Genomic DNA, 26,531 nt, shown 5'->3' on the forward strand with positions numbered 1-26,531 from the left:
CCATGGGTATAATATGAACATTTTATTATAAACTACCATTTTTACATTTGTAAAGTGTAGTATTAACATTTACAACTCAAGTCATGTAAATACCATTTTTATTAACAGCATTTATATGATCGACACAGAGGTAGCTAAGAAAAACTCTCAGAAACATACTTTTTGATTTCCTCACCAAATGGGTAGTTTGATAATAATGGCCATACTTATTCATGGTCCAGAATAGTGAAAAGTTTGTGATAATGTGTGTGTGTGTGTGTGTGTGTGTGTGTGTGTGTGAGAGAGAGAGAGAGAGAGAGAGAGAGAGAGAGAGAGAGAGAGAATATAATAATGTTACTTGAAGCATATACTGACCAAGAGAGAGAGAGAGAGAGAGAGAGAGAGAGAGAGAGAGAGAGAGAAAATATAATAATGTTACTTGAAGCATATACTGACCAAGCTATCAAGAGACTGGTAGCATTTGGAACAGGATAGTTCTGAGGTAATTAAAAGGCTCAACAAAACAACCTTTGGCTTCTTAACTATAGAGGCAATTTAATAATGATGGCCAGAGCCATTTATTTCTTTCAGAAAACACGAAGAGGGGCAGTTTATATTTTAAATCTACCACATACTTTATATATACACAGCTTCTCTGAGAAAATCAAACTCTGACACATGCTTTATCAGTTTCCACAGTATGAATATTCTAAGGCCAAGCTACCAACATGAGAGTAGTGATGGCATGTAGGAGGGGATCTGAAGGAACTATGCAGTAGTGAACTACAGCACTCTTAGCATGGAGACCAATGGTACACAGCAAAGAGAACAGTAAATACAGCCAAGTGTTAGGAATGACAAGTGCTATTTATTTCCTTTGCTCTCAGTATAATTTAACTGCAATTTCATGTAATAGTAAGCAAGTGATCCACAAAATTCCTGACATTTTAACAATCATCAGCACTTTAAAGTGGTATGAGCTGCCTTTATGACAACACCATTTGTGTACAGGAACATGCATACAAGTATATTTACACACATATATATGTATATATATATACATATATATGCATCTAGATCACATTCACAAATATGTTCAGAAACATACATAATCCTATCAACCTATAAAAACGCTGGTGGTATTAAGTATGGAAAGTATACCATAACAGTTATTAAACTAAGGGTTCATATTCTTCCTCACATCATCTCTGGGTTCCAATACATAAATCAAGGGTTTCCTAGACTTCTGTTACATTAACATACTCACACATGGCCTATAAATACCAGATGTTCGTTACATGTATGGTTAATGCTGTAGACACTCATTTTTAAATTTCATACTTTCCTATGAATACAAGTAAAATTAATATAAGCCATTATATTTAAAATACAATTTTGAAACACATTTGGAAGACATTACACAATTTATTTTCTAAGGTTTTTTTTTTACCATATTATTTATATGAATAATTTCCCTTCAATACAATCTTTCAAATGAAAGTTTTTATTTTCTTGTAAGCTCTCATGCATTCCAACAAAATGGTATTTTCTAGTACTCTGTGGTATTCTTTGGCAGGCTCTAGTCTCACTTTTAAAACTGTATAACTGACTTGACTGGCATGCAAAAGCTAAACATTCAGGATGCTAGGAGGGCTTTCACCCTCATGTGGATTCTCAGATGCTTGGTGAGTACTGACCTCTGACTGAAGGTCTTCCCACACACGTTACACTCGTAGGGTTTCTCCCCTGTGTGAGTTCTCTGGTGTTTAGTGAGCGCTGATTTCTCACAGAAGGTTTTCCCACACTCATTGCACTTATAGGGTTTCTCCCCTGTATGAGTTCTCTGATGTACAATCAGGTTTGACTTCACACAAAATGACTTCCCACATTCACTGCATGCAAATGGTTTCTCTCCTGTATGTGTTCTCTGATGGACAGTTAGGGCTGACCGGTGGCAGAAGGATTTTCTACATGCGTTGCATTCATAGGGTTTCTCCCCAGTGTGTGTTCTTTGATGTTCAGTAAGGTTTGACTTGACACAGAACGTTTTTCCGCACTGCTTGCACTCATAGGGTTTCTCTCCCGTGTGTGTCCGCTGATGGTTGGTAAGGTGTGGCTTCTGGCAGAAGGCTTTCCCACACTCCGTACACTCATATGGTTTCTCTCCGGTGTGTGTTCTCTGATGCTGGGTAAGGTTCGATTTCTCCCAAAACATTTTCCCACATTCACCACATTCAAATGTTTTTTCTCCCACATGAGGTCTTCGAGACTGGGTAGGATGTGATTTTTTGCTGAAAATTTTCCTATTTTCATGGTATTCATAGGATTTTCCCCCCATCTGTGTTATCTGATGTTTAAAGAGAGCTGGCTTTCCCCAAGTTCTGTTACTCACCCTATACTCCTGGGCGATCTTTCTTGTGTAAGCTTCCTGGTGAACAATGAACGCTGAGCGGTCACAGAAGAGCTTCTCATATTCATTATGTTCATAAGGACTGTTTCCTGACAGAGCTCTCTGATGTCCAAACTGTAAATCCACATAGAAGGACTTCCTACAAATACTGCATTCATGAGGCTCCATATGCAAACGAGTTTTCTGAGATACACTGAGCTTCAAACTGTCAATGAAAGTGCTTCCACATTCAGTGTGCTTATATAGTGTCTCCCCTAGCTGAGAGTTCTGACTTGTACAAAGGGCCACTTCCACTTGTCCTGCTTCATTATACTCAAAAGGGTGATCAGGAACTGGCCGAGTGAGATCCTGGCAAAGGCAGAGGCCATCCCTTTCCCCATCGTACTGACATGACTTTGTCCCTACAGGAATTTTCTCATGCCTTCTATCAGGGAGTGGTTTCTTATATATATTAAACTCATTAAGCTTCTTTCTGGAATAGTTCTTTTTGCTAATAATTATAGCTGAAATATTCTTTAAATTCATTTCACATGAGTCACATACTTTGAGCAGAAAACTTCTTGAAGAAACAGAATCAATGTGTGGACTGGAAGTGTTTCTTGTGGTAACTCCGCTCTCTAGATTTGTGATCTTGTTGGTGAGTGTGAGTGGCCAAATATGTCCATCTTGATTTTCCTGTTTGGTTTCTAATAGGCTGTCCACTTTCCATTTCCTTTCTATAAATGAGAAAAAGAATTACCACACCTTATGAATCTTAATACTTGTCCTTTTTTTTTTAAAGAAAGGCTTTTATTAAGGGTGAAGAAGCACAGAGCAGGCACAAAGAGAAAAAGGCCCTCCACACAGCAGGGAGGGGCGTGGGAAGCTAACGTGCCTCAGCACATGTCTAACGGATGTGAATTTTTGCAGAAATTATTTATAGTTCTTTTGTTTTAGATTCCATTTCCTGATATAAACTGAATCCAGTACGTTTCCTTTACCGTCCTGGTTGGAAGAGAAACCACAAACGTGGATTTACAGTGGAAGCAGCTGCACGTAGGGAACTGGTTATAATATTTAAAACATTATAAACTTCAAAACTCAACACAAAAACATAAATGAAATTCAGTTCATAGGGAACTCATTAACTGATCCAGAAGTCACAATATTCATTGTTAGCCCAGCAAACAATGAAAACCAGCAAAGTGGCAGCGAAGATCAGTAGGCAAGGGGTTTCAGAGGGTGAACTGCTTTGTGTGGGAACAAGGCACAGTGGAAGAGCCTGACCCCTCGGACAGAGCACTGGAAGGCATCCCATCAGACACCTGGCTTTTCTACGGTGTACATGACGAACTACTTAGAGTTCTAGAAACACCCACTTCTTCAGGTTTGAAAGGACAGTGAGAGCCTAGGATCTAGAGGATTTCTGCTTTTCTTTTCTTTTTAAAGATTTCTTTATTTGTCTTTATTTTATGTGCATTGGTGTGCATGTATGTCTGTGTGAGGGTGTCAGATTCCCTGGAACTAGTTACAGACAGGTTGTGAGCTGCTGGGAACTGAACCTGGGTCGTCTGGAAGGGCATCCAGTGCTTGTAACTGCTGAGCCCTCTCTCCATCCCCTGAGGTTCTTCTCTACCTTTATCTAGAGGAGGGGTTTCCTTAAATGCTATGGGAAACATACTAGAAAAGGTGAAATCAACTCCAAACTAGTAAATGGAGGTTAGCAGAGCTGCTATCCAAGGAACAGAAAAACCACAAAGGTGCAGTTGAATAGGTTTCAATACACAGAATATCTGAGAAATGTAACAAAGGAAGAAGTACATTTGGCAGCGTCCAAGCAGGGTTTCTCCCCAGCTCATCTTATATCTGCTTCACATGCACCTGCCCTACCCTGGTCACTCCTAAGCCCTCAGTGAATTTTCCTATTCTGGGTATTTAAGTCTTTATCTCTAGGCTTTTCCTTTACACCTAGGCTTTCTGCTTTAACATGTAGCTGTGTCTTTTATTCAGTATGTGTACTGGCTGGTTTTGTGTGCCAACTTGACACAGGCTGGAGTTATCACAGAGAAGGGAGTTTCAGTTGGGGAAGTGCCTCCATGAGATCCAGCTGTGGGGCATTTTCTCAATTAGTGATCAAGGGGGTAGGGCCCTTGTGGGTGGTGCCACCCTGGGCTGGAAGTCTTGGGTTCTATAAGAAAGCAAGCTAAGCAAGCCAGGGGAAGCAAGCCAGTAAGGAACATCTCTCCATGGCCTCTGCATTAGCTCCTGCTTCCTGACCTGCTTGAGTTCCAGTCCTGACTTCCTCTGGTGATCAACAGTAATGTGGAAATAAGCTAAATAAACCATTTCCTCCCCAACTTGCTTCTTGGTCATGATGTTTGTGCAGGAATAGAAACCCTGACTAAGACAGTGTGGGACCCCTAAACATCATATTCTGTATCTGTTACTGAGCCTTTCAATATACTTTATCATAAAAACCTCGGCTATGCTTAACTATTGGTGCTTAATGCAAGAATGTTAATAATCATATGCTTAACTAAAAATTCTACAGCACTCCACTATTCCAGAGACCAACAATTAAAGTGTATCAGAGTAAATGTTCACCATTATACATCTGCTAAGTGTACAGAAGTACATGAGGATGTACTAGCTAATGAAAGGTGCTCGAAGAAGACAGAGAGAAGGTGCATAATTCTTAAAGATAAAGGAAAACTAGCTAAGAAAAAGTATCTAAAATGAAGCCAACTGGTGTTGTATTTATAGGTAAAATAAATCACTCCAAAATGTCAAAACGAAAGCAAAGGTGTCTCTGGACAAGAGGCAAACGGAGGAGCCACTGAGACAAGCAAGCTGTGGGATGTTACTCTTGGATTTTCCCAAAGGTCTGATGTAAAACCAAGAATTTCTGAAAGATATTCCAAAGGTAACTGTTGTGGTTTGAATAGGAATGGCCCCTAAAGGCTTATAGAGCTGAGTGCTTGATCACCAAGGAGTAGCACTACTTGAGAGGAATGAAGAGGTGTGGCCTGCTTGGAGTAAGTGTGTCACTGGGGGTGGGCTCTAAGGTTTTAGAAGCTCAAGCCAGCCCCAGTAGCTCCTCTCTTCCTGCTGTCTGCTGAACCAGGTGTAGAACTCTCAGCTACCTCTCCAACACCATGTCTACCTGTGTGTCACTATGCTGCCAACCGTGATGATAATGGATTAAACCTCTGAACTGTAAGGCAGACCCAATTAAGTGCTTTCCGTTATAAGAGTGGCTGCAATCATGGTGTCTCTTGATAGTAATAGAACACTAAGACAGTGACCTATCTTACCCAGTGACACAGATTACTTTCCCTTGACAGTGAATTCACTACTGTACCTGGGTGGCACTGGAATCCATTTTCTGGTATCCAGGGATCTTCTCCTTTCTCTATCTTGAAGATTACATCTGGTTTAGTAACACAATGCCCTGTTAAGACAAAATAACACAGGGCAGGTATTTAATAGCTTAGCTCTGTAAAGTGAAAAAAAAATGACTAGAAAAATACTAAAAAGAAAAAAGGCGGGCTGGAGAGATGGCTCAGTGGTTAAGAGCATTGACTGCTCTTCTGAAGGTCCTGAGTTCAAATCCCAGCAACCACATGGTGGCTCACAACCATCTATAATGTGATCTGACGCCCTCTTCTGGAGTATTTGAAGACAGCTACAGTGTTCTTACATATAATAAATAAATAAATCTTTCAAAAAAAAAAAGGAAAAGAAAAAGAAAAAGGCATACCTCCCCCCCATAAAAAGGAAGGAAAGAAGAAAGGGAGGGAGGGGGGAAGGGAAGGAGGGAGGGAGGGAGGAAGTAATAGAGGGAGGGAGGGAGGTAAGTCAGTCCTCAACACTCTGCAGAGAGGTGAGAGTACATTACCAGATCAAAAAGTCATCAGTTCTCTCAGACCCTTGAATCTTAAGCTCAAACTGGAAATTATGAGCACTCCCTCCCAGCCTTGGAAACGTGTGTGACGGGCAGCTGACTGAGGAAACAAGCCCTTACCTACTGAGACAAAGTTGCTATAATTCTCCAGGATCACATCTCTGTAGAGCACCTTCTGGGCGGGGTCCAGCAAATACCACTCTTCCTTGGTGAAATCCACGCAGACATCCTTGAATGACACTTGCTCCTGTAACAAAATATTCTTTTTCTGTATAAAGTCGTGAGGACTGAGCAACATAGAAGACATAGCAGAATGAGTTTCTTTAGAGATACTGAAAAATAATGAAAGGACCACACCCCCCTTTTGCTACACTATGTAGAATAAAACAAAATATCTTGTATAAATTGAGGCTCTGCTAAAGGTCTGGCAGTGTTTTAGTTGCTATGAATACTGCTGAGGCTGGCAAAAAGACAATTCCTATTCTCAAAAGTGCTATGACCTGGTCAGGGCAGTTATATACACATTTAATAAGTGGATGTTTCAAGCCTGGCAGTAGACTACTTTTTATTAGGAAGTACATTTGAAATGGCTAAATAAATGATGATACTGATAAACAAGAGACAGGCTCCCACTAGAAAAGCCCATGACTGATTGAAGCGCCTGCCCTGTGGTCTAACATTTGCAGAACAGAATGAGCCCTCTCTGCTTAAGGAGAATATTGTCTGGAGTCTTGTAAAATGTTTTTTTGAAAGCACAGTGGTTTTATTAAACAGAGAAAATGGTTTCATGGTATGTGAATCAATAATGAACAAGAAATAAAATAAGCAATATAAACAGACCCATGTATGACCCAGTTATTGAAATGATTAGGTATGAACTTCAAAATAAATTATAGCCAATAATAGACAAAATAAATTATAGGTCAATAAAACAGGAAATTCAGAAAAAAGTAACAAAAGGATGGGAAAACTGAACATAGGGGTGTGATGTGTGTGTTTCAGGAAAAGGTTAAGATAGCAGACCTAAGGCATTTCTCCTCTAATGGTTTCCTACTTCCTTTTCTGGGTCTCTTTTCCCACTCACACACATGGCTACACAATAGTACACAAACCACTATTATTTGTACCCCTATATTCTCTAAAGCTGGTACTTAAGACATGATGATTTCAACGATGACAGGTAACTCTATCTTCATAGTGTATTCACCTCTGAATAGTAACTGCACTGAAAACAATCCCCATGGGAGGACCAGGAATGACCCCAATGGGCTGCCACTTGGACGATGAGGTCTCTTGAGTGCAGAAGCATTTTAGTCTCATGAGGTCCCATTTGTCAATAGTTGCTTGACTATACTATTGGGGTATGTGTTCAGAACGGCCTCACAAGCACCTGTTAGTTGAGAAGGTATTGCCCATTTCCTCTAACATGTTCTGGGCAAAGTTTTAAATAGAGATTTTTTTTTATTTTGGACTTGTATTAGGAATAAGACAGAAGGATGATGTTTCATTCTTTAACATGTAGCTATTCAGGGAGAGCACAAGTTCTGTTTGTGGAAGATACTGTCATCTCCAATGGGAATTTTAGCCTCCTTTTCAAAATCCACATGTAAAGTTTATGAGATTTTTCTCTGGGTCATCAATTCCATCCCATTGATCGATGTGTCTATTTTTAACATGTCATTATATGGCTTTTATTACTACAATTCTATATTATAACTTAAAACTGAGGATAGTGATTCCTCTGCCTGTACCTTTTATCCTTTAGGGTAATGTGGGTAATCCTGGGTCTTCTGTTCTTCCATATGAATTATGAAATAATATTTTTTCAATTTCTGTGACATTTCTAACATCGAGTTAGCTAGTTAGTTAGTTAGTTAGTAAGTTAGTTAGTTAGTTAGCTTTTTCAAGGGTTTCTCTGTGGAACAGCTCTGACTGTCCTGAACCTTACTTTGTAGACTAGGCTGGTCTCAACTCACACAGATCTGCCTAGCTCAGCCCAGTGCCTGGATTAAAGGTGTGTGTCAACATGCTCACACACTGAAATGTTTAAGGGACTGCTGTAGATTGCTTTGATAGGTTGGCCAGTTTCACAATATCAATCCTATCAGTACATGAATATGGAAGGGTCTTCTTGCCTTCCTGTATCTTCATTGATTTCCTTTTTAGGTTTTTATTATACAGGCCTTTCAGTTCCTTAGTTAGATCTAACCTTTTGAAAGTTTTCTGAAGCTACTGTGAATGGGATCTCTCCCCTGCTTTCTTCCTTCGTGGGATCATCAGCTGCACATAAAAAGGCGTTTGACTTTTTTGTGTCCTGCTAATTTGCTGATTTTATCAGCATTAAGACATTTCTGGTGGAATCTTTAGGTCTTTTATGTATAGGATTGTATATCTGCAAATATTGGTAATTATGAGTTTGTCTTTCCTTTTGTCTCCTCCAGTTTTCTTACTGCTTGAGGTAGGCTTTAAGCACCGTGTTAAGGAGGAGTGAGTCACGTGGACGTCTGCTTTAAGCACTCTGTTTAGCAGAAGTGGGTAATGTGGACATCTGCTTTAAGTATTGTGTTGAGCACGAGTAGGTAACATGGACGTCTGCATCTTGATCCTGACATAAGCAGAGATGGTTCTAGCTTTTCTCCATTTAGCACGATGATTCCTGAAGGCTTCCTGGACATTGTCTTAAGTTAGAATGTGTCCCTTGTATTCGTAGATTTTATTATCCAGGACTTTTATCACAAAAGGATGTTGGATTTTGTTGAAGGCCTTTTCTGCATGTAATGAGATGAGCGCGTGGTTTCTGTACTTGAATTATTAATGTGGTGGGTAAGATTTATTGGTTTATGCATGTTGAATCACTCCTCTGCCATTGAGGTGACACTGACTTGATCACGGTAGACGACCTTTTTGATATGTTCTTGAATTTGGTTTGCAAGTTCTTTACTGAAGAAAAATGTTTTGTGTCTATGTTCATCAGATTGGCTCTATAATTCTCTTTGTTGGGTCTCCGCCTGGTTTTTGTATCACTGCAATACTGAATCACAGAAAGAATTTGGGCAAGGGATGGTAGTGCACACCTTTAATCCCAGAACTTGAAGGCAGGGCAGGTGGGTCTCTGTGAGTTTGCAGTCAGCATGGTCTACAGAGTGAACTTCAGGCCAGCAAGGATGACAATGAAATCTTGTCTCAAAAAAAAAACAACAACAACAAAAAGCCAGGCAGTGGCGGTGTACACCTTTAATCCCAGCACTTGGGAGGCAGAGGCAGGCAGATTTCTGAGTTCAGGGCCAGCCTGGTCTACAGAGTGAGTTGAGTGAGTTCCAGGACAGCCAGGGCTACACAGAGAAACCCTGTCTCGAAAAACCAAAAAAAAAAAAAAAAAAAAAAAAAAAAAAAAAAAAAAAAAAAAAAAAAAAAAAAAAAAGAAAGAAAGAAAGAAAAGAAAAATTATTGGAAGGATTATACCATTTTTATTTTTCAGTTTTATGAAATAATTTGACATACACTAGTGTTAATTCTTCTTTGAAAATCTGCCAGAATTCTGCTCTGAACCTATCTGGCCACGCTTTCAGTTGGGAGATTTTAAATTATTACCTCCACCTCAGTGGTTGTTGTTAGTCTATTAACTATTTATCTCATCTAGATTTAGGTCTGGTAGATCACATACATTTAGAAATCCATCCACTGCTTTTAGACTTTCAAGTTACTAGGGTATAATTTTTTAAAGTACATCCTTAATAAACCTCTCCATTTCCTCAGTATGTGTTTTAATGTCCTCCTTTTCATCTGTAATTGTACTAATGAGTCTTCTCTTTTGGGATATGGTCTAATTTATTTAATGGTTTGTCAATCATCAATTTTTTCAAAGAATCAACTCTTTATTCTGTTTGTACCTTTGTTTCTATTTTATTAATTCCAGCCCTATTTTTTTATTACCTCTTCCCTTCTACTGCTTTGGGATCCTGTTATTCATATTTTCCCAATGTTTGTGGGTACATCATCAAATTGTTTAGCTCTCTCAAACACTCTGATATCGGTCTGAGGAGCTATAAATGTTCTTCTTAGGATTACCCCTACTGAGGAGCTATAAATGTTCTTCTTAGGATTACCCCTACTGTGCTCTTAGGATTACCCCCTACTGTGCTCCACAGACTTTTCTACGTTGTTTTCATTTTTATTCAATTCTAGGATTTTCCTTTTTTTCTTAATTTTTTTCCTTGACTATATTGCCATAAAATAGTGTGTTCAGTCTCTGTGAGTTTGTGTATTTTCTTTACTTTCTGTCCTAATTAGTTACTATTGCTATGATAAAACATCATGATCAAAAGCAAGTTGGCTTACCATAGTCCACCACTGAGGGCAGTCAAGACAGAAACTGGAGCAGGGCTGAAACCTAGCAGGAGCAGATGCAGAGGCCATGGAGGAGTGCCACTTACTGGCTCCACAGCATGCTCACCCTGCTTTCTTATAGAACCCAGGACCACCAGAGATGACACAATCCCAGGATAGGCTGGGCCTGCCCCATCAATGACTAATTAAGAAAACTGCATACAGCCATATTTCATGAAAGCATTTCTCAACTGAGGGTTCCCTCCTTTCAGATGACAAAACGGAACTGCACCTTCTATTGCTGTTGACTGATATCTAGCCCACTTCACTGTACTCAGACTCAATACAGATTTTTTTTCAAGTCTCCTATGTTTGTTAAATCTTGCTTTGTGTTTTAATATGTGGTTGACTTTGGAAAGAATTACATGTTCTACTGAAAAGAAAGGGTATTTAACGTCTTGTTTTAGAGATCCCTGATCGGTGCATTTGATACGTTATTTAATTCTAAGTTTGTTTAGTTTTTGTCCAGCTTATCCATCTACTGGTGAGAGTAGACTTTTGAAGACACCCACTATTTCTATGTTAGGACTAATCTGTGGTGATAGACCTAGTAATATTTCTTTTATGAAATCGGGTCCACTTGTGTTGGTTTGTATGTGTTTAGAATTACAGAGTCTTACTAGTGGATTGTTTCTCTGATGGGAATGAAGCCTCATCAACTCCTCTAACTAGATCTGAAGTCTAGTCTGTTGGATATTAGAACACCTGTGCTGCCCATTTCTTGATGCTGTTTGCCAGGAACACTATTTATCATCCGTCTACTCTAAGGTAAAATCTATTGTTGATGGTGAGGTTTGTTTCTTGGAGGTCACAAAAATATTAGTACTGTTTTCTAACCCAAACTGCTAGTCTGTGTCTCTTGTTTGGAGAATTGAGACTATCATGAGTTATTTCTGAACAATGTGTATTCATGTCTGCCATTGTATTGGAGGATTTTTAAGACCTCTTTTCTTTTATTTTTTCTTGTTTTTCTTTTTTTATTAAGCTAATAAAATTTATTTAAAAATATACAACTCAGTATTGACACTTTTTAAGTCATCAAAATAATTTATAATAGTTAATTAAATGCCTCTTAAATATACATGATACTTTCTGAAGCTAAAAGTAACATACACTCAACCAGTTTTTAAAATCTATTTAGAACATTAAACATGATAGAAGTAGAAAAAAAATCTCTTATGAAGTACTCTATGAAAGAAAATTGTGACAGGTTCCTGATTAGACAGAAACCATTCCATCTCCATGGGAGAATATGTAGCATAACTGTGGCTTCATAGAATGAATTGAGTAGTGTTCCTTCTGTTTTTATTTTGTGGAATAGTTTGAAGAGTATTGGTATTGGATCTTTTTGAAGGTCTGATAGAATTCTGCACTAAAACCATCTGGTCCTGGGCTTTTTTTGGTTGGGAGACTATTAATGACTGTTTCTATTTCTTTAGGGATTATGGGACTGTTTAGATGTATCTGTCTAGAAAATTGTCGATTTCATCCAGATTTTCCAGTTTTGTTGAATATAGGCTTTTGTAGTAGGATCTGATAATTTTTTAATTTCCTCAGTTTCTGTTGTTATATCTCTCAAGTAGAAACAAAAAGAACTATATAAAGAATCAACAAAACCAGGCGCTGATTCTTTGAGAAAATCAACAAGATAGATAAACCCTTAGCCAGACTAACCAAAGGGCACAGAGACAGTATCCAAATTAACAAAATCAGAAATCAAAAGGTTTTCTTCTTTTTTGATTACCTGTTCTGAAAGTGTTCCAGGTGAACTCTAGAGTGTGTTTACCCTTGCCTTTAGACTGAAGTGTTCTTCCAGTATCCTATGTAGAGCTGGCGTAGCAGACACACAACATTTTAATCTGTTACTGTGGGGAGTTACTTTTTCTTTAGTTTTAATACTTTTTCTGGTTGACTGTTGTTGGCCTTTCTCTGGCCGACTGTTGTTGGCCTTTTTGAATGCACCGCCGAGCCCTTCTCACTGTAACTCTCCCTCCGAACAGTCAAGTGTTATACTGATGGGCCTGCTTTATAAGTGACTTTTCTCTCTTGTGGCATTATTCGGTAGTTTTCATATTTATAGGGAGTTTCTTTTCTAGTTCTCCTGTGTCTAGATAGCATATTTTCTATAATTTTATTGGAAATATTTTATGTCCTACCTGTGGTGTTATCTTTTTTATGCCCATAGTATAAATGTTAGGTCTTTTCATGGTGTCTCAATACTCTCCCACCTTCTGTTCACTTTTATTTTTAAATGTGTCACTGCCCATGACCGAATGATCCCCGTTCTTTACCTGTTGTCTATCCTTGATTGTTTCCTATAGGATTCACTCTGCTGCTGAGGCTTTCTGCTTCTGTTTTTATTTGGTTTATTGAGTTTGTCATTTTAGATTGGGTTTTCTTCAGCAATTCTATTTTTATAACTCCTTATAGGCTATCTTTTTAGTTTTATACTCCTGAACTATTTGAAAAGACTCCCAAATCATTTTTATGGTATCCCAGTGCTTTGCCTGGGCTTGATATTTTTTATGTCAACTTGACACAAGTTGGAGTCACTTGAGAGGAAGAAACTTGCTGAGAAAATGCCTCTATAAGATCAAGCCATAGACAAGCTGGTACTGCACATTGTGGATGGTGCCTGCCCTGGGCTGGTGGTGCTGGGTGCTACAGTAAGAAAGCAGACTGAGCAAGCCATAAGCAGCAAGCCAGTAAACAGCATCATGCCATGGCCTCTGCCTCAATTCCCACCTCCAGGTTCCCACCTGGAGTTCCTGCCCTGGATTCCTCTGATGATAACAGACAGTGGTGTAGAAGTGTGAGAGAAATAAATCCTTTCCTGCTCAAGCGGCTTTTGGCCATAGTGTTCTTATCACATTATAGAAACCCTGACTAAGACAGAGCCTGCCTTTATGTTGTTTCAGTTTCTGTGCTGGCATCTGTGCATCTGCTTTGTTGGTTGGTTGAATTTTTCTTTCATTTTTTTTTTTTTTAAACTTAAGCCACTTTCTTTCAGCAGTGGTGTTTCCAGTGTTCAGTAGAGATAAGTCCTAGCGGGGTTGAAATGTCATCTTCCTTTGTAGGATTGGTCTTTAGGGTGAAATTCTAGCTCAAATCTTCCTCTGAGGGTTGGAAACTGCCCTGTGTCAGCTAGGGCCTCCTTCATGGTCTGTGGCTTTGGCAGGGAGTTGTGGAACTCTCCGTGTCAGTGGTTCTTACCCAGAGTCAACTCTGTGTCCCTCCCTGTGTCTGAAGCTTTACTTGAAGCCACTTGGAGAAATGTGGAACTTTGGACATGCCTGTGGGCAAAGTTAAATCCACCCTAGTTCCAAAGTTTCCCCTGAAGCCACTGAGAGATATGGAACTGGACAAGCATCAAGTCAGTGCAGGACCTGGCCCCACTCTGCATCCACAGCTTCGGTTGGAGCTGCTGGGAGGTGTGGGTCTTCCTGACCACTCGTGAGTGGGACCTGGAGTCAAATCTGATCACTCCCCTGGGTCTGCACCTTCTTTTGCACCTCTGGACCACCCTGAGCACCGAGAGTCCTAACCCTGGTTCAGGACTGGTCCACACCTTGCATCTGCTGGGAGAAAATCTTTTCTTATACATTTGACAGAGAATTATCATCAGGAATATACAAGGAACTAAAAAACTAAACATGGAGAAAAGAAGTCACCCGATTAAAAGATGGGCTCACAAAAGAGTATGAATGGCTAATCCCTAGCCACAGGGAAATGAAGATTCTACTGTACCCCAGTCAGAATGGTGATTATCAAGAATACAAAGATAAATGCTGGCATGGGTTTAGGGAAAGGGGAACCCTTATACACTGTGAGCAGAGTGTAAACTAAGCCAGCCACTTTGTATATGTCAGGTGATTCGTGGGTTGAGGTTGGGGGGGAGGGAGCCTAAAAGCAGAACTCCATTGATCCAGCTATACCACTTGTGAACATACACTAAAGGGATCCCAATCCTCCTGTACAGATATTTACACATTCTGGCTCACTGTTGTTCTATTCACAATAGGGAACAGGTGGAATCCATTTAAATGACAACCAGCTGATTAAAAGACAATGAAAATACACACAATGGAGTCATATTCAGCTATAAATAAAAATAAAATCTTGTCATTTGTAGAAAAATTGGTGAAACTGAAAAATATTACACTGTGTGAGATAATCCAGGTTCACAATGTCAAAGCCCAAATGTTCTCTCTCCTGTGTGGATCATAGCTTCAGATTTGTGTGTATCCTTAACTTGATATGTTCATAGACTTGGAAGTAAGGAAGGGGCCTTGTTAAAGGGGGAGGAGGGCACCCAGGAGGGTAGGGGTGGTAGAACGCATATGAAATGAAAGAAAGAAATACTGGGGATGGGAGATTTAAACAGGAATGGAGCACTGGAGAGAAGGAGTGATGGAGGAGCACTGACCAAAACTAAAGACTATGGAAAAGCCACACTGAAAACTACTTTATAAGCAAATTTATATCTTTTCCTTCTATTTTTACGCATTACTAGCATGGAGTGGCACATGTCTCATGCCTCCCAAGTGGAGCTTAGAAGACAATTCTGTGGAATTTAATTCTCTTTTCGCCTTTGCATGGGGTCCTAGAGATCAAATCCAGTCATCAGACAGGCAGTGTTATGCTGCAATCCCTGTTACCCATGAGTCACCTGCCAGCCCCATTATAAACCAATCTAGACAACATAATTTGTAAAAGTGTCTGAACCGTGCATGGGAAGGCAATGCCCAAAAGCCATAGGTTTAACATTGCAATCCCAATGCCAAGTATTAGATGCAACTTCTTAGGAGCTGTTGCCCAGTTGAGGGTTTCTTGAAGAGGGGGAGTCATCATCTGCCATGATGGACCCACTTACTCATACTCCAGATAGCTCCACACGCATGTCAATATGGCAGCCCCGGCTAACCCAGTAAGATCACAATACAAAAATAAAACAAAAACCAAAGACATAAAAGTAAACGAGGACTTGAGGGGAGGAAGATAAGGACAAGAGAGCACAGGGGTATGAGTGTGCATTAAGTTATTTAAGATATGCCTCAGTTTTTAATGCATGGAAACGTCTAAGGAAAACAAGGGCATCCCAAACTCACAATCAGTAGATGGAACAAAATGGTAGGATGAGGGCAGAAATGAAGAAACAATGGAAATTAAAGTAAAGCTGCAAAAACAAAAAATCAATGAAACAAGATGAGTAAGGGTGAGACTCCTCAGACAAACCAACCGAAGAGGCTCACCCAAACGATTAAAGTTAGAGATGAAAAGGACAACAGTCAGGAAGAAAATGCGGACAGTCATTAATAGCATCATCTGAACATATACATTCCAAAAAACTGGATCACGTACAAGAAATGAGAACATTTTCCAGAAACTTTTGGTCTATAAAAATTAAGCAAATACAACAGGCTCAACTTAAATGTTCGCACAGTAAGCAATAAGATCGAAGCAGTAATAGTCTCCCACAAAGAAAAACTCAGACCCAAACTGATCTTTACTGCAGAATTCTACCAGATCATTAAAGGAAAACTAACAGCCATGCTCCTCAAACCTCCAAGCATAGAAAGAGAAGAAGAAACTCCAAACGCACGAAGCCAACATTATTCTAAAAACAAAAAAATGGTAAAGACAGGACAGAAGAGAAAACGATAGGCTAATCTATTCAGCAGAACAAGACTATCCCACTAGGCCTAGCTTGAGACCTCAAAGCCTGACTCCACAGTGACATACGTCCTCCGATAAGGCCACACCCCCTAATAGTGCTACCTATTGGGTAAGCATTCAAACACATGAGTTTGGGGGAGCCATACTTATTCAAGCCACCACAGGGACTGACACCAGGGAGTGAGAGATCTACACAAAAGAACCTTAAAAACACAAGAGAAATGTAAGACAGCAGAAGATCTCCCATGCCTCTGGATAAACACGGTCACCGTAGCAAAAGTGACTATACTACTAAAACTAATCTAGAGCGTGAGTGAAATGCCCATGGAAATTCAAATGGAGAAACAGAAAAAATAATCTAAATTCATATGGAAGCTTCAAAGAGCCATAAATAGTCAAAGAAATCGTGAACAAAGGGACAATGCTGGAGCTATCACAGTTTCTGATTTTGAGTCCTCTCCATGGCCATAGTAACAAATTCCCCATGGTACCGACATGATGGAAGAGAACAGCAGACCAAGAAAAAAAAAAGCAGATAAAAATACTTCTGCTTTCATAGAATGAAGGGAAAAATAAAACCACATGGCTATCTATAGTCATGAGATTTCTGACAATGATGCCAAAAAATACCCTTAGCAAAAGCCAACCTCTTTAACACATGTCACTTGGAAAACTGAACATTCACAGGTAGAAGTACACTGTTTCCTACATCTTACTCTATGAAAACCAATTCAAACTAGACCAAAGATCTTAATACCAAGAATGAAAACATAGCATTTCACAAAATTAGAATGCTCATCCATAGTAGAGAAAAAAAACAAGCAAAGAGGTAGCATACAGAATGAGGAAAAATCTTTACTAGATAATAAACGACAAAGGATTTATACACAGAAAATAAAAAAACTCAAAAACAAACCAAAAACCCCAAACAACCCAATCAACAAACACATGAAAATAAATTAATTTTACATATACAACTAGAAAGAGACCTAATACTGACCCAGCTACACCACTTCTGAGTATATACTAAAAGAGCTGTGTTACTAGTTTTTGTTTTTTGTTTTTTCCCAACTTGACAAAAGCCAAGGTCATTTAGAAAAAGGGAACCTCAACTGAGAACATGGCCCCAGCACACTGGCCTGATCATGTAGGAGGGTACAGTCTGCTCTGGGCTGTGCCACCCTTGGGCAGGTAGTTCTAGATGTAAAAGAAAGCATGCTGAGCAAGCCATGGAGAGGAAGGCGGTGAATGGCGTTCCTCCACTACCTCTGCTTTAGTTCCTGCATCCGGGTTCCTGTGCTAGTTTTGAGTTCCTGCCTTGATCTCCTTCAATGATGGACTACAACTGGAACATGCAAACAAATAAACCCTCTCCTCCCCAGACTGCTTTTGATCATGGTGTTTAGGACAACAACTAATACATGTTCTAAATCAAGAGACCACAGAAATATTCCCATGTTTATGTTGACGACAGCCCTATCCAAAATTGCCAAGTTACAGTGTACAATCTAGGTGCCCATCAACACATGAATAAATAAATGAAGAAAATGGCACGTGGACAATCAGATTTTATTCATCCTTAAAGAGGGTGAGGTTATGTTGTTTGCTGAAAATGGATGCAGTTGTTTGCTGAAAATGGATGCAGCTATCTTATCACCATAATAATCCAGACTCAGAGAATACCACATTTAGATAGTGCCTTTTGTTCCTCTGAGAGTAACTTTAATTAGATGTACTCAGCTCAGTGCACACAGTCCACTGGAAACTGTCACTTATAAACATGTGCCTTGAAAGCAGAAGAGAGACTGGGGATGGAAAGAGATTAGTAAAAGAGGCTGGGAGAATGGAGAGGAAGCTACGGGGTGAACATGTTCAGAGTACACCATCCATGTCAAAGGAATGACCTTTATGAAATTCAACACAATATACAGCAAGTATCCAGCAACAAACGTTAAACAATAAAAGAGGATATTTGAAAGGTCTGGTGATGTTGTAGTGACCCTGTTGCCTATCATGTATGAGTAAGGCCTTGGCTTCTGTCCCCAGAACCAAGAAGAAAAAGTCCTAAGGGATCAAGTAACATTAAGTGGTGGGGATGCTGAAAGCTGTTAATAGACTCCTGTGACTGAAGACATAAGAACTGATGTGTCAGAGCCTAGTGGGTGTGGTTTGAGACTCGTGAGAGTGGAAGGGTGAGTGACTTATGCTCCTGCCCCTAGGGATTGTGCGGAAATCACTCAGGATACCTGACACCCTTAGTGGGCACCACTACACACACACACACACACACACACACACACACATACATATAATGCAAATATACCCAAGATAAGTAGACAGCAAGAAATAATCAAACTCAGGGCTGAAATCAACCAAGTAGAAACACAGAGAATTATACAAAGAATCAACAAAACCAGGAGCTGGTTCTTTAAGAAAATCAACAATATAGGTAAACCCTTAGCCAGACTAACCAGAGGGCACAGAGACAGTATCCAAATTAACAAAATCAGAAATGAAAATGGAGACATAACAACAGAATACTGGCCCATTACATTGGGAGTCTTCACTCTCTTCTATACCTATTATCCTTAGGTTTGGTCTTCCCATTGTGTCCTGGATTTCCTGGATGTTTTGGGTTAGGAGCTTTTTGCTTTTTGCATTTTCTTTGAAAATGAAGAAATTCAAAAGATTATCAGATCCTACCACAAAAGGCTATACGCAACAAAACTGGAAACTCTAGATGAAATGGGTGATTCTCTACACAGATACCAAATACCAAAGTTAAGTCAGGATCAGATAAACTATCTAAACAGTCCTATAACCTCTAAGGAAATAGAAGCAGTCATTAAAAGTCTCCCAACCAAAAAATCCCCAGGACCAGATAATTTTAGTGCAGAATGTTATCAGACCTTCAAAGAAGACCCAATACCAATACTCCTCAAAGTATTTCACAAGATAGAAACAGAAGGAACACTACCTAATACATTCTATGAAGCCACAGTTACACTAATACCTAAACCACATAAAGACACAACAAAGAAAGAGAACTTCAGACAAATTTCCCCCATGAATGCTGATACAAAAATACTCAACAGAATTTTTTTGCTTTGTTTTTCAAGACAGGGTTTCTCTGTATAGCCTTGGCTGTCCTAGATCTCACTCTGTAGACCAGGCTGGCCTCTATCTCAGAAATCTGCCTGCCTCTGCCTCCCAAGTGCTGGGATTAAAGTCATGCACCATCACTGCCTGGCTTCAACAGAATTCTTTAAAACCAAATCCAAGAAGACATCAGAATGATCATTCACCATGATCAAATAGACTTCATTCCAGGGATGGTTTAACATATGGAAATCCGTCAACATAATCCACTATATAAACAAACTCAAAGGAAAAAACAACATAGTCATATAATTAGATGCTGAAAAAGCCTTTGACAAAATACAACACCCTATCATGCTAAAAGTATTGAAGAGAATAGGAATTCAAGGCCCATACCTAAATATAATAAAAGCAATATACAGCAAGCCAATAGCCAACATCACACTATACGGAGACAAACTTGAAGCAACCCCACTAAAATTAGGGACAAGACAAGGCTGCCCACCTTCCCCCTATCTATTCAATATAGTACTTGAAGTTCTATCCAAAGTAATTAGGCAACAAAAGGAGATCAAAGGGATACAAATTGGAAAGGAGGAAGTCAAGATATCACTATTTGCAGATGATATGATAGTATATATAAGTGACCCCCCAAAAATGAACGAGAGAAGTCTTACAGTTGATAAACAACTTCAGCAAAGTAGCTGGATACAAAATTAACTCAAATCAGGAGCCTTCCTCTACTCAAAGGATAAACGGGCTGAGAAAGAAATTAGGGAAAGGATACCCTTCACAATAGTTACAAATAATATAAAATACCTTGATGTGACTCTAACCAAACAAGTGAAAGATCTGTATGACAAGAATTTCAAGTCTCTGAAGAAAGAAATTGAGGAAGACCTCAGAAGATGGAAAGATCTTCCATGCTCATGGATCGGCAGGATTAACATAGTAAAAATGGCCATCTTACCAAAAGCAATCTACAGATTCAATGCAATTCCCCTCAAAATTCCAACTCAATTCTTCATAGAGTTAGAAAGAGCAATTCCCAAGTTTATCTAGAATAACAAAAAACCCAGGATATCAAAAATCATTCTCAACAATAAAAGAGCTTTTGGGGGAATCACCATCTCTGACATTAAGCTATATTATAGAGCAATAGTGATAAGAACTGCATGGTATTGGTACAGAGACAGGCAGGAAGATCAATGGAATAGAACTGAAGACCTAGTAATGAACCCACACACCTATGATCACTTGATCTTTGACAAAGAAGCCAAAACCATCCAGTGGAAAAAAGACAGCATTTTCAACAAATGGTGCTAGTTCAACTGGCTGTTAGCATGTAGAAGAATGTAAATTGATCCATTCTTATCTCCTTGTACAAAGCTCAAGTCCAAGTGGATCAAGGACTGCCACATAAAAACAGGTACACTGAATCTAATAGAAGAGAAAGTGGGGAAGAGCCTCGAACACATGGGCACAAGGGAAAATTTCCTGAACAGAACACCAGTGGCTTATGTTCTAAGATCAACAATTGACAAATGGGACCTCATAAAGTTGAAAAGCTTCTGTAAGGTGAAGGACACTGTCAATAGGACAAAAAGGACAACCAACAGATTGGAAAAAGATCTTTACCAACCCTACATCTGATAGAGGGCTAATACCCAATTTATACAAAGAACTCAAGAAGTCAGACTCCAGAGAACCAAATAATCCTATTAAAAATTGGGCTACAGAGCTAAATAGAGAATTCTCAACTGAGGAATCGCAAATGGCTGAGAATCACTTAAAGAACTTAGTCGTCAGGGAAATTCAAATCAAAACAACCCTGAGATTCCACCTCACACCAGTCAGAATGGCTAAGATCAAAATTTCAGGTGACTGCAGATGCTGGTGAGGATGTGGAGAAAGGAGAACACTCCTCCATTGCTGGTGGGGTTGCAAGTTGGTACAACCACTCTGGAAATCAGTCTGGTGGTTCCTCAGAAAATTGGAAATAGTTCTACCTGAGGACCCAGCTATACCACTCCTGGGCATATACCCAAAAGATGCTCCAACATATAACAAGGACATATGCTCCACTATGTTCATAGCAGCCTTATTTATAATAGCCAGAAGCTGGAAAGAATCCAGATGTCCCACAGCAGAGGAATGGATACAGAAAATGTGGTACATTTACACAATGGAGTACTACTCAGCTATTAAAAAACAATGACTTCATGAAATTCACAGGCAAATGGATGGAACTAGAAAACATCATCCTGAGTGAGGTCACCCAGTCACAAAAGAACACACATGGTATGCACCCACTGATGAGTGGATATTAGCCAAAAAGAAACCCGGAATACCCACAACATAACTCACAGACCATATGAAACTCAAGAAGAAAGAAGATCACACCAAAGTGTGGGTGCTACAGTAGGGGGACGAGAATAATTTCTGGGAAGTAGAGGGAGAGAGGGATCTGGGAGGGAGAAAAGAGGGGAAGGGAAAGGGGGACAGTTCAGATATGGGAGGAGATGAGGGAGAAGTATAGAGGGTCAGGAATTTGAAAGTAGGTGTGTAGCAGTGGGGGTGGGGGTACTGAAATACCACCTTTTGCTCACAGTTTCCCCTAATCCAAAAACTTCACCACATAGTCTACCAGAAAAGCTGTGGGAAAAGGAGCATTCTCATGCTCTACCAATGAGATTATAAATGGTCACTCACTCCAAGACAGGCAGGCCCACAGAGCTGATCAAGTTCTGGGGATTCATGAACATAATTACATGAATAATACAATATACTCTAATGCACATGCACGCGCACATACACACACACACACACACACATACACACACACAGCTGTGAAAGAACAGCAGCAGTTTTGTTTTATTGGTTTTTCTGAGACAGGGTCTCTCTGTGTAGCCCTGACTATCCTGAAGACGACTACTTTGTAGACTAGACTGGCCTTGAACTCAAGAAAAAATCTGCCTGTCTCTGCTTCCTGAGTGCTGGGATTAAAGGCATGCACTACCATCACCCAGCTTGAACAGCATTAATTTAATAAACGTGCATGTTAGACAGTTGGATATCCAACTGTCATGGGATTGTGACAAAAAGGGGAAAGGAGACGGGGTGGGGGAGGGAGGGAAGGAGGTGAAGGAGGAGAGAAAACGCACAGCAGCCGTAATCTGTGTACTGTCGGAGGATTCTGATACACACTGTGAACTGAAATAAGAAGTGTGGAAAATGCAGTGTACAGGCTTACCCTCCAAAGATGGTCCCCAGAACATCAGGACAGGATTCTGCTATGAATTTATTAGAAATTCAGAATTCAGAGGGCACAGCTCAGTAGTGAAGCATCTGACTGTAGAAATTCAGAATCCATCTGGGCTTGTGGTCTATGACATCTCTGCATTGGGGCAGCAGAGGCCATTGGCACAGCATGAGTTAATGGCCAGTCTGGGCTACACAAGGGTTTGCCTTAAAACCTCAGGAGCTGGGGTATACCTCAGTACCAGAGCACTTGTTGAATGTATTCAAGGCCTCAGATTTAATCTCTAAGGGAAAGGAGAAAAGGGGGAAGCGGGGGAGAAGGGAGGAAGAGAAGAAGGAATGGTAGAGAAAAGGAAGGGGGAAAACAGGGAGATTCAGGGCTCCATCTCCATCTACTATCTCAGAACCTACGTTAAAGGGAGATTCAGGGCTCCATCTCCATCTACTATCTCTGAACCTACATTAAAGGGATGTTGCAGATTCATAGGTGCATCTGAGCTTGAGAAGCTCTGAGATCAGATTTGTAAATATAAAGGGGAGGGATATTTAAGAATAGTCATGCATATTTTAATTTAATACATAATTATTTCATTTTATTTAAGTAGCTATTACAAAACTGAGTAACTATGGTAGAATGATCATACATTCATATCTGGAATTGTTCCAAATTTTGCCAACTAACATAGTTACTTATAGAATACTTTTCATGCTCAGGGCAAATGTCTGGAGAGGATTAATGTCACCACACCTATAGGACACAGAAAGGATGAAGCAGAAAGGAGTACATACTTTTGTGTCTTTTGCATTAGTTTTTTTCCCTGGCTCAGATTTTTAAAATTTTATTAGAACATAATATTCTAAATGTTAGTATATTAATAATTTGAAACCATTAAGAAAACAAGAAGACACATGAGACCCATCAGTAGAACAAAGAATGGAGGGTCAAGAGTGAAAGAAATGTCTGGGGCAAAAAGAAAAGATGCCTTCATGTGGGCTGATGAGAAATCAGTCAGGTGTGTGTGTGTGTGCAGGCTTGTGCACATGTGTGTGTGCAGGCTTGTGCATGTACATGTGTGTGTGCAGGCTTGTGCATGTACATGTGCACACATGTGTGTATGCAGGCTTGTGCACATTTGTGTGTGCAGGCTTGTGCATGTGTGTGTGCACATGTGTGTGCACAGACTTGTGCATGTGTATGTATACTTTTTGTTTCGGTATGTTTTGTCTTATTTTTGATTTTTGGATTTTGTTGATGTTTCTTCTGATTTTTTGGCAGAGGAGAAAGAACATGAAGTTGAGTGAAGAGAATCTGGAAGGAACTGAGGGAGGAAAGAATATGATAAAAAGACATTGTATGAAAAACAATTTATTTTTTAAAAAAATATTTAAAACAGTCCACTGTCAAAACTAGCAAATGCTGCTGACAGCCAAGAAAGACAATGACAAGAACATCCCCTGGCTGTCCTTGAAGGCAATTTGGTAGTCTTTTCTAGAACTGATTTGGGTAAATGGTGGCGAGGAACTATGGCTTTATTTTTCAGGTTGAATGTAAATGAGAAATGCATAAATATAAGCTGCCCACATGCAAATTTACCTAGACACAAATGAGCTAGCTAAACATTTAGGAGAGCTGCTTTGAGAATACACAGGGCTGCAGACTCTGGCACCTCCTTTCAAGCCTATTCCTGGACAAGGCAGGAGAGCCAGAGCAGTCGACTCCAGCCTTGGTGTTGGGACCAACCCCTGACATGTACCAGTGTCAGTTTTTAACAAGAAATGATGATAGACAACAGATCATATTCACCTCAGTGTCAGAAAGCCAGAAAGCACAGAGAAATTTTTGTCAACTGATACTCCTGCGACTTTAAAAAACCTCCACCTAATTCGGTCAACTGGCCTAATGCAAATTTTTACTGGGGCTGTAAACTTTTGTCTGATTTACTTTTTCATGGAAAAACAAAACAATAAACAAAATGGGAATAAATAAGCCAAAAACTCACCTGGGATTTGTTCATTTTCTGCTCTGAGTGGAGGAGGGAAAGCTGAGGGAGAAGGAAGAATGACGTCAGGAGAGACTTGGTCTGCCCTGCGTGCAGCTCCAAGCAAGGTGTTACTTCTTCAGGTGTGGCTCTAACATAAGTTGAGTTTAGATACTTTGCACTGAATGAATGCAAACACTTGTTTCTCATTAGTACCCAACTTACAGGGAAATTAAAAAGATGAGACAATCAACAAATGATAATCTAAAGGAGGAAAGGCTCTTTTATGGACTTGCCCAGACTGATAATCAAGGAGGATGAGGGGATGCGGAGTAGGGGATGCCGAGTGGGGGGATGGGAATCAGGAGGTATTGTTAATCTAACACCATTAATCCCTTGAAGTCAGATAAGTCAAGAAAACGAACGGGGCTTTTAAGGCAAGATAAAAATTTCAAAATGCACTTGCTTACATTCCAAGTTGCTTGCTTACAATTCTCAAAACGATCGCTTGATAAGAAACTTCCACCTCAAAGAGACAAAATGTAGAACCATCTGCAGGCCTTGGTTGTGCCACTAAAACCCTGCAAGATGCTAAGATTCATGACCCATCTACACTACTGCCTGAAGGGAATATAGGGCCAGAAGAGCGTCTCCCTACATGCCAGCTTTACACCTTACAGTCAGTCTAAGGGACCGCCCCTCTACAATCAACAAAGTAGGAGGGATGCATAAGATGTGTAGGTAGGGGCGCTGACAGCAATTCCGGACCTGTGGCTGGTGAGCCTTTCACCCCCAATCGTTTTTCCAAGAAATGGCATTCCATGTGCAGCCTGGTTGCACATATCTCTCTCAACTCCAGCTCACCTCTCTCCTTAAACTTGTCCCAGACTTTCGGCGAGCACACAGTCTTCCATGGTTTCAGGATACTGTGTCATTACACAAAACACATGAGCGAGTACCAACTTCAGAACTGGGATCCCGGGTGTGTGAGGAGGGCAGGAGGCTTGGTGGCTAGCTAACCACTTTCCTCTTCCACTCCAAACACTGAGCCCTAAGGAGCAATCCAAAGGCCCCCAGCGAGGGTGGGCTCCCTGTGACCACTGCAGGTATTCCCTGTACAAGAAGTAGTAGCAGCTTTAAAAAAGAAAAGAAAATTGCAGCAAGTATTCGTAATAGTCACACTGTGCACAAAAGGAAACTGAGTCTCGCGCGGGTTATTCTGTCCCAGTAATTCATTCACTCGGGACCTGGCTTACATGCTCGCCCCCCAACATCCCAGCATCTGGCCCCAGAAGGCAGAGAACGCATGCGTCACCGCGTCACGCTCGCGCCACGCGTGCGTCAACTCCTCACGGTCCCGCCCTACAAACCCGCATCTTCCCCGCCTAGTGCGCAAAATGCGCAGGCGCAGCACGAGCTAGAGGCCCTAGATTAGCTCTGCAGAGGTGCGGGACTATGTGCGGGACTATCCGGACCCCGCAAGCCCGAGCCCGGGAGACCTAACGCACCCCAGTACTTCCCCAGACAGCCCCCCCACCCATGGTCCCTGGTTGCTGCCAACAGCGACCTGGATATCCCCGAGCTCCTAGAACCCTCCGCCCTTGATGCTATCTAGGGCTCACCCGCCGCTCCCGCAGTGCTCGGAGCCGAAGGCCAGGAATTGTTTCCCAGGAGGGACGCGAGGCCAGGGATGGACCAGGAGCAGGACTGCAGCTTGCGCATGCGCAGAGGAAGGGGCGGTGCGCCCAACGGTGCTGGGAGTGGGGTCTCCACGTCCAGTGTTAGAAGAAGGACTGTTGCCTGGAAAACGGAGTCAGCTCCTGTCTCACTCTGTATTGTAAAATGATGCTGTTGAAAG

The 26,531-nt window shown here is 40.5% G+C and overlaps 1 protein-coding gene across 5 annotated transcripts; it reads right to left on the minus strand.

Moving 5' to 3' along the window:
- Positions 1–26,531, minus strand: Znf248 (zinc finger protein 248). Of its 5 annotated transcripts, XM_031383113.1 has the most exons (6): positions 25,538–26,020; positions 25,144–25,199; positions 24,695–24,736; positions 6,393–6,519; positions 5,730–5,819; positions 1–3,105 (listed from the first exon to the last, which is right to left on the minus strand). In XM_031383113.1, the coding sequence occupies exons 3-6, from the start codon at positions 24,707–24,709 to the stop codon at positions 1,616–1,618; spliced, it is 1,722 nt and encodes a 573-aa protein (XP_031238973.1). In that variant the 5' UTR covers positions 24,710–24,736; positions 25,144–25,199; positions 25,538–26,020; the 3' UTR covers positions 1–1,615. The 5 variants fall into 5 exon arrangements, with proteins under 5 accessions (XP_031238973.1, XP_031238970.1, XP_031238969.1 ...); XM_031383110.1 differs by adding an exon at positions 26,296–26,531 and having other exon boundaries at positions 24,695–25,786; XM_031383109.1 differs by adding an exon at positions 26,296–26,531 and having other exon boundaries at positions 24,695–25,807.

This window comes from Mastomys coucha, unplaced genomic scaffold (assembly GCF_008632895.1).
Source record: "Mastomys coucha isolate ucsf_1 unplaced genomic scaffold, UCSF_Mcou_1 pScaffold20, whole genome shotgun sequence".
Lineage (NCBI taxonomy): Eukaryota > Metazoa > Chordata > Mammalia > Rodentia > Muridae > Mastomys > Mastomys coucha.

What these genes read in the sequence shown, in the direction of transcription:
- Znf248 (XM_031383110.1), bottom strand. Translation starts at nt 24,883, where the DNA reads ATGAGAAACAAGTGTTTGCATTCATTCAGTGCAAAGTATCTAAACTCA. An exon ending in AGAAAATGAACAAATCCCAG is followed by an intron (nt 6,520 to 24,694) that starts GTGAGTTTTTGG and finishes ATTTTGTTACAG; the next exon opens with GAGCAAGTGTCATTCAAGGA. An exon ending in TAGCAACTTTGTCTCAGTAG is followed by an intron (nt 5,820 to 6,392) that starts GTAAGGGCTTGT and finishes TTGTCTTAACAG; the next exon opens with GGCATTGTGTTACTAAACCA.